The following is an 8,890-nucleotide window of genomic DNA, read 5'->3' as shown; positions in this document are numbered from 1 at the left end:
TGTAGTTATTGCTAGAATGTATGGTGTTACTTATGTTAAAACTTTTGAACGTTGTAAGTAGTTGTTATTTTTATTAATTTATGATAACTTAGCTGTATAAGTTGCCATCTTTAGTTGTTAACTACTTTATATGTTGAACATGATTTTAGTCTTGTTTGACAGGTGGTAGAATCAAAGCAGATTTATAGTAGCTGGTAACTTTCGCAAAATACGATTAACTTTTTTTGTAGCAGTTGGACTATCAAATTATATTAGCAGATTTTCAGACCGGTGATTTGTAATTAACAGATTATATGACAATTTAGTTATTTTCATGTATAAATTGAATGTGATGTTATTAGCACCATATTATAGCATATTACGACCAATATGCTATCAGAATATGTCATTTACATATGAAATTAGTAGATTGATTGATCAATCTACTATGTTGGCTCGAGTCTACAAGTTTTACCTAATAGTTAAGAAAAGGAGGATTAAGATCAATGCAAAATATTTTATATATGGATTAACTCATTATTTGACTTTTTTACTTCGACTAAATCGAGTTCAAGTGATTTTAATCGACAATTTTGCCTTAATGTTAACGGAGTTTGATTATGATCTGACCACTAGCCTTCATGTATGAGAAATGTTGGGGCAAGTAGACACGATTAAGGAGGACCCTTCTTTAATCAACGCTATAAAAATGGGTTCGAGTTGAGTTATTATAGTTTGAAAGATTGTTAGCCTCTACTCTTGATTAAAATTAATTGATTAGTTGACTAGCATAACTATCAAAGGTAAGTACAACATTGGATTAATTAACCACACCTGTTTATCTCAACTGTAATTACCAAGCAAGAACGAAAGTAGTTTGTGATATTAACTGACGAGTCACCATAATTAAATAGTTCTATAATCTAAAGTAAGATATTCATGACTATTCTGCAAATCACAACAATTACCGTCCCATTCATAATAACTTCACACGATAAAAATGTATATTCATAATACGGTAACGAGTTAAACACTAAAACCTCCCTCGAATAACAAACATCTATTGACTTTTACGATAAAGTCAACGACAAGCAGTCTTACCCTAAAACGGTCTTACAAAAAAGTTGTCTTTCTAACCGAAGACGGCACCCACCCACCGGCCAAACACATGAGAAACAATCAAACAAACAAACCTTCAAAGAGTCCCAATCCACAAAAACCAAAAAAGACCCCACCTTTCCTCCTTCCATCCATTTTTTGGTCCCTCAAACTTTTTTTCTCATTATTTTTGCTTCAAACAAAAGCCTTCTTCACTCTCTTACCCATCTGTCTCTCCAAAAATACCCAAATCATATTATTCCAATTCTTTACTTGCTGTCTTTCCTTTCTTCTTACTACACACCACACCAGGTTTGCTTACTGTCATAAAGTTGCATTATTTTCATATTTAGTTTATTATTATACAGTGACATCAGGTTCGAATCCCCCTCCCGTCTGATATAATGAGACTAAGTGCGCGTTTCGTTAAAGAAAAAATAAATAAATATAAAGTTGCAGTCTTTTGTTATATTATTATAATTTTTGCTGTACTTTGAATGATACAACTCATGTTCCCTGTAAATTCGGCTGTACTTTCTTGATCTGTTTTAAAACCCATGTTTTTTTTCTTGTTTTTATTTTCTGGGGTTGTTCAAAGTTTGAATCTTTTCTTTGAAATTCTTTCAATTTTGGCTCAATTTTTAGGTTTTTCAAGCAAAATTATTCTTTAAGAAATCTCCTGTGAATTATTGTAAATTATATAATCAACCCCAGTTCGCAGGCTCTCTATTTTTTGCTTTCTACCTAAAAATTAAGGTGAAATTTCTTAAATTTTGATTGCTTTTTTAGTAATTAATAATAATAATAAAGGGTCTTCTTTGTGTTCTTGATTGATGGAAGACAAGTTTCGCGGCCGTGGTTATGTGGTGAGGATTGCATTTTTATTTGTGGGTATTGTGAATTTGATAGGCATTTTGTATTTTGGTATTGCCTTTTTTGTTTGATTTTAATTTGGGTATGTTTTGGTATTTAAGGTATGATTCACGAAAGTTTTGCTGTAATGCATGCAATCATTTGTGAATTGAACATTGTATTCAATTGTTTCAATGAAAGGATAGAAACTAAACTAGCTAGAGATGGGTTTAGAGATTTATTGGGGATTAGGGTATTTCTTCCGATTTTATATGATAATTTCTTGTATTTAATTGAAGTGATCTATCTGTTTTGGTATGTGTGGTGAAACTGGTGTTAAAATGTCCGATACATAGCTAGTTGTATTCATGGTGGACGTTGAAATGTTCGTTAATTTTTATTGGATGAAATTTGAGGCGTATTAAATTGCTAGCATTGTGGTGTTTAATATGTTCTCTACAGCTAGTATAAAATCTTACTAGGTATTTTCCTTGCTTGTCTAGTCGCATTCACTGCCCCGCTATTTCACAAGGCTTAACGGAGATTCAAAAGACGATCTGCATTTGAGAAAGCCAACTTCAAGGATGCGGAAATGGCTCTGCTGTACCTGCAATGTAGAAGAGTCTTATCCATCAAATGAGGAGCCCTTTCAAAGCCCAAGGAACAATATAGAAAGTATGTTGCTTTGCACTTGGCTATTTGCTTCCAGTCTTATGAACACAATTGTGTGCTTGATTGTAGTGAATTAAGTGTCATGAGCAACTTAGATAGTTTTTTCCGAATTCTACATTGGATACATACTCTTTTCCAATTGTTTCGTGTTTGTTATTTCCTTTTATTTGTTGCTGTTAATGCGATATTGCATAAGAATTTAAGGATCTCATGCATGAAGAAAATTAACATTTGGTAGGTGAAGCTTTGGTGCTTAATTTTCTAATTTTGATATCTTTAGTTCTGAAACTTGTAAACGGAGTGAAAATAGTGTGTATATAGAGGTTCAGCTCCTGAATTATGAATTTTATGATATCTCAGTTGTCTATCACATTTATATCAGCCACCGGCTATAACCTGGATTTATTATGATCCCATTGGCACCATGTAGTGAATCCGTATTGTTAAGTAACATTATCATACCCCCATTTCTCCTCAAATTGATTGTCCCGAGGTTCGATTATTTTCATTGTGTATGCATAGTGGTTGAATTTCTTGTGAACCCTAACAAACACTTACTCCTAGGAGTGTTCATGGTTAACTGAGCCGTGAAAACCAAACTGAAAAGCCCAAAACAAACCGAACCAGAATATGAAAAGGCCATGAAAATTAGAAGATGTCTAGTATATAGGCCCACAATTAAAGGAACCCTAATGTACTCTCTCCTCATTCTTGTTTAACATTTTACCCAGCCACCAGCCACCACCCTATCGGCTATCACATATTACTCCACCCTCATCCTCACGCTTAATTCTTAACTCCACTGCTGTTCAAGCTGCTGGTGCCCGTTAACAATTATGCTGCCGGCCTCCGCCACTCGGGTGCACTCCCCCACTCGGCGGGCATTCTCTGTTCCGATGAGTGGTTTGTTTTGCCTTTTTATTTTTGATTTTTTTACACAGCCCTCCTCCACTGATTTGCAAATAAAGGAAATAACTTTGTAAAATTGACCGTATTTAGTTGTGTATGTGAGCGTTATAAATAACGTACGGCATACTTATGGTATTAAGTTGATTATTTCGCTCTTTGCTGTTTTATTAATTCACCCTCCACCTAACCCCCTGTGTTCTCGATTAAATGAGTTTACTATTTTTTTTGTCGTGGCTGATTATGAAAGAACATGAATTTAAGATTAAAATGTCGAAAGTAATGTATCGACTGATATTGTAATCGTATATTATGTGGTTGCTTTGAGAACAGAAAAGGTCCCTAGGGGTAGAGGGAGACCGAGACAGACATGGTTGAGAGTGATAGAGCGCGATATGAGATTTCTGGGGCTTGAGGAGAGTATGGTGACGGAGAGGGCACAATGGAGGGAAATGATACATGTGGATTTTTAGTATTTGATGTTATTTAACATATTTAGTGTTTTTATTTAATTTTTTTAAAAAAATTATTTGTTCTTCTCTCCTTTGTTACACCTTTTTTACCAACTACTTTCTTATATATTTTACTTGGTTTACTTTTAGGGTATTCCGGATCCTTAAATTCTACTTCGGTTTTCAAAATCGTTTTAATCTTTATTCCCGATTTAAATTTTAAGTTTTTGTAAAAGAAATCCGGACTTCGATTTTAAAACCTATAAGTTTACCTTGACTTTGTATTATGTTTCACTCTCACTTTTGTTTTTCATTTTTCCCTTTTCTATTTTTTCACATTTGGAGGTGTGCGTTCACCCATAAACGGTTCTAAAGGATGATTAATGTCAGCCGACCCCAAATCATTTTGGGATTAAGGCTCTGATCTTGTTGTTGTTGTTGTTGTTGTTGTTGTTGTTGTTGTTGTTGTTGTTGTTGTTGTTGTTGTTGTATATTATGTGGTTGCTACGGCCTACGGCTACTTGTTATTGCTTTTCTATACTGAACGGTTCTGGTTAACCGCTTCACTGAAATGAAAAAGTCGTTGAGCGGTTAATCGGTTTATTCTACCGGTTCGATGAACTGGAAATGAACACCCCTACTAACCCCCATTTGCGAAGCACTACCTATTTTTTTTTTTTTAATGCACAACACTACCTACTATTTAACCACATTTGAGGTACTGGGGCAATGTTGTTATACAAAGCACTACCTACTATTTAACCACATTTGTCTTGCACTGTCAAATGTCATAATAAGCGCCGTGTTTAAATACCGAGTAAAGGTTCATTGCACTTTCTACTTTGCCCTATTTACCATGAATAACAGAGTAAAACAAACATTATGCCAAATGTAATGTATTACACTTTATTTTAACCCTCTCTGCACCAACCTCCATGGATGTGTTTGTTCTGGCAAACTCGTGTAATCCTTATTATGCTAATATTATTCCATTTCTAAGTGACCTTACTATCCAAAGTTGAGTCTGCCTCTGTAAGTTTGAATACTTGACACGGTATTCTGAGAAGTCGGTACTGAACGGAGGGAGATTGGATTTGTAGAGGAAGAATAGAGTTGAGTATAGAGAGGATGTATTAGTAAATTAGGAGGTTGGACATTGAGGAAAATTTAAAATGGAAGGAAGAAAGGCATGATCTGTTTTCATTGACTAACCCACGTGATGCAAGCGGTTAATGCCGGAAAGTTGACTTCTTTTTATGGGAACTGGCGGCTGGTAGTTCACAATATGACTGCATTGTAGGCAGTGCTTCGCAAAAAATGGAACTTTAGGTGATGCTTTGCAAATGAGGGTAAATGTTAGTATGTATGCTCTTACAGGATTGGTATTACGCCTCGAAAAATACTTTTCTGATGATTTTTGCAGTTTGATCACCTTATCTTTTGTTCTTGAACTTGCACTTTCTGATGTTGTGTGATCCCTTAATGACATCTTCAAATCTTTGACCTTCCGCTGTAACTTAGAGGGCTTATTGTAATTTGTACCAAGCATGGATATTAATGGTGTTTCAATTTTTTTGCCTTTACAATGGATAACAGGAACCTCCAAAAACACGAAAGTAGCAGCTCCCGTTAAGGAAGAAGTTCAAAAGACAGCACCAACAATCGAAGTACCTGCCTTGTCTTTGGACGAGCTTAAGGAAAAAACTGATAATTTTGGTTCCAAGGCATTAATAGGTGAAGGTTCCTATGGAAGAGTGTATTATGCTACGATGGAAAGTGGTAAGGCAGTGGCTGTAAAAAAGCTTGATGTTTCCCAAGAGCCAGCAGAGTCCAATGTTGAATTTTTGACGCAGGTCAGGCATACTATAAGCAGTCAGGTTTTTATTACATGTTTATGTGGTTTATCAAGTGGATGTTAATCTTACATTTTTTTGTCCTGATATAGGTTTCTAAAGTTTCGACTTTGAAGCATGAAAATTTCGTTGAGCTGCAAGGTTATTGTGTGGAAGGAAATATGCGGGTCTTAGCTTACGAATTTGCTACAATGGGATCCTTGCATGACATTTTGCATGGTATGAACATTCTCTTGATTTTAAGTGAAATAAAGAAGACAACATCAAAGTACTGATTTTTTTTTTCCTGCTTAAGCTGGTCGTAAATCCTTTTTAGTGAGTCTTGTATGAGATAGTGAGAGTAACCCAAATCCTCATGTACTAATTTAGTTATGGGGTTATTGGGCGTGTCACATGGTATGCACTTTTCTTGATTTTAAGCGACATTAAAAAGGTAACATGAAAGTAATGATTTTTTTTCTTTTGTGCTTAAGCTTCTCTCAAATCCTTTCTGTTAATACTGGATAGTCTCACGCTCAGACCAACCCAAGTCCTTTTGTACTCCTTTAATTTATAGGTTTATACGGTTGGTCTCACATGTTAAACCATCCTATACAAGTTTTTACGAATCCTTATTGCAGGCAGGAAAGGCGTGCAAGGTGCACAACCGGGCCCGGTACTTGATTGGATGCAGCGAGTGAGGATTGCAGTGGATGCTGCAAAGGGTTTGGAATACCTTCACGAGAAGGTTCAACCTCCTATTATCCACAGAGACATCAGATCTAGTAATGTGCTTTTGTTCGAGGACTTCAGGGCTAAAATAGCTGATTTCAACCTTTCAAACCAAGCTCCTGATATGGCTGCTCGTCTTCATTCTACCAGGGTTTTGGGTACTTTTGGCTATCATGCACCTGAGTAATTACTTTCTACCCTAATATCTATTATGGTGTTTTGTGTTATTGTTTAACATGATTCTAATTTTGAAAAGCATGTCAATGATGTCAGCTTAAGCGATACGAAGTATTAAGTACCCTTGCCGTCTTGCTTATTTTGGAACCTATACTACATACTTCAGAGAATTGGATAACCTTACTGTCAACTGGACTTGTGTAAAACTTTCAAGAATGATATTTTAGACAATAGCAAATTTTTTATGGGCGTTAATAGTTTAGAGATCGCTTGGTTGCTTCTTTTAGCAAAGTTGCAACCCATAAACGTCTTAATTTTTTTATTTAGTTAATTCTTACAAAGTAACTGTCAAATTGGGATTGGGTGTAGTGTAGCTACATAAAAATATTGGTCCACACAGGATCGTTTTCTTTTTTCTTTAGGACCTGGAGAAAAATTGTCGAGCCATTCAGCGATTTTGATAAAAGACACTGAATCAAGTAGCAAGTATGCCAAAATAAAAAATCAGTAAAGCCTCTCAGCCATTGGACAGTTTTTGCTCTGTTTCTTTTTTTCCTCCGTGAAAAAGTTTCTGTAATTCTTAATGTCGCTCAGTGACTTTAGCTGGAAGTGCTATGCGACCTTGCTAATATTTTTGCCCACAATTCCTTTGGTTAATTATTTATTTTTAAGCATTAATTTTCAAAGAAAAAAAGTTCCGACCGTCTACTTGAAAGCCTACATGACACTTTTGACCGGCTTTCTGAGAAATTTCATTTTATCCCATTTGTTCAAGCATCTATAGAGATCATTCCTTCTTCTCTTTGCTGGCTGATTCGTAATAGGTCATGATAGTTTCATGTTTTGGTTTCTGAGTTCTGATGCATAGTTTGTCACAAGAGCCATAATAAATTTGAGATTATAACATTGTTTAATTTTCTGGAGGTTTTTAGTTATTTTTAGGTTCTTATATGAATCATGTGCATTCTGTAATTTTTAGAAGCCCTGTCAGAACTTGACTTGCGAGTAGCATTATATGGCAGTTTTGTACCAATATCTTTATGTGTCGCTGGCTTGCTACCGATAATTCTGAAACAGTTTTTGTACTATCTTCTCAGGTATGCCATGACTGGACAATTGATGCAAAAGAGTGATGTGTACAGTTTTGGTGTCGTTCTTCTGGAACTTCTAACTGGCCGTAAACCTGTGGATCACACCATGCCCCGTGGTCAACAAAGTCTTGTGACATGGGTGAGTAGCATATCTTCCTCTTTCCCTTGCCCAATTCCCAAGAGATGGTATGATTCACACTGTGTGTAAAATCTGATACAAGCTGTTTTGTACTGTTAGGCGACTCCAAGATTGAGCGAGGACAAAGTGAAGCAGTGCGTTGACCCCAGACTGAAGGATTATCCTGCAAAAGGAGTTGCTAAGGTCTCTTCTTGATTTTATTCTGCAAAAAAAACAAAATTGCTTAAGTTATCATGATAAATATTATCAGGACGAGTAACTACCTAATACCTATGTGGGTATGACATGAGCTAGTTTTTAATTAAGTTATCGGGTTAACGGATATGTGGGTAGCGTCTGTTAACATGATACGGAATACCATTTTACAAGGACTAGTTGCTGTAATTATGATTTAACCTTTTTGTTCCAATACTTATTATGCTGCAAGCTAACAAAGTTTGGAACATAATCTGTCTACAGTTGGCAGCAGTTGCAGCCCTTTGTGTCCAATATGAATCTGAGTTCAGGCCGAATATGAGCATCGTGGTTAAAGCGCTACAACCGTTGCTAAAGGCACCAGCTCCTGCGCCGGAGAGTTGAGTAAGCGGGTCACATTGAACTCCTCAAATGGATCTCAAACTGTACTATTCATGACCCTATATAAATCTTATTTTTTAATTTGTTTGCAAGTCTGCGGTTTGGAATCTTGGATGTGAAGAAGGATCGGATTTTAAAATCCCTTCGGGTTGAGCTTGTACTTTAATGGTGGTAATATTTGTATCATTATTTGACAACGGCAGCATTGCAGTACTGGTTCTTTCTTGCCTTATTATGCAGTTTGTGGAGATTATTTTTTATTTTTTAATGTTAATAATCAAATAATACTCCGTTCAATGAAACTAGCTAGCTGAAAGCCTAACTGAAAACTGAAAATTCATATACAATGACCCGTCGACCGACATGGTATCAAATATCAGTATG

General features: G+C 35.8%; 1 protein-coding gene across 3 annotated transcripts; it reads left to right on the top strand.

Moving 5' to 3' along the window:
* The first annotated feature begins 1,197 nt into the window (after nucleotides 1–1,197).
* LOC141642426 (PTI1-like tyrosine-protein kinase 3) lies at nucleotides 1,198–8,738 on the top strand. 3 transcript variants are annotated; one of them, XM_074451223.1, is made up of 8 exons: nucleotides 1,198–1,389; nucleotides 2,433–2,604; nucleotides 5,556–5,812; nucleotides 5,905–6,031; nucleotides 6,433–6,706; nucleotides 7,798–7,930; nucleotides 8,030–8,113; nucleotides 8,390–8,738. In XM_074451223.1, exons 2-8 carry the CDS (start codon nucleotides 2,514–2,516, stop codon nucleotides 8,507–8,509), a joined length of 1,086 nt encoding a protein of 361 aa, XP_074307324.1. In that variant the 5' UTR covers nucleotides 1,198–1,389; nucleotides 2,433–2,513; the 3' UTR covers nucleotides 8,510–8,738. The 3 variants fall into 3 exon arrangements, with proteins under 3 accessions (XP_074307324.1, XP_074307322.1, XP_074307323.1); XM_074451221.1 differs by lacking the exon at nucleotides 1,198–1,389 and adding an exon at nucleotides 1,406–1,943 and having other exon boundaries at nucleotides 8,390–8,645; XM_074451222.1 differs by lacking the exons at nucleotides 1,198–1,389; nucleotides 8,030–8,113 and adding an exon at nucleotides 1,656–1,943.
* Nucleotides 8,739–8,890: the final 152 nt, after the last annotated feature.

This window comes from Silene latifolia, chromosome 2 (assembly GCF_048544455.1).
Source record: "Silene latifolia isolate original U9 population chromosome 2, ASM4854445v1, whole genome shotgun sequence".
Lineage (NCBI taxonomy): Eukaryota > Viridiplantae > Streptophyta > Magnoliopsida > Caryophyllales > Caryophyllaceae > Silene > Silene latifolia.
Note: the sequence above shows the minus strand (reverse complement) of the source record. Positions and strands in the feature narration are given on the sequence as shown.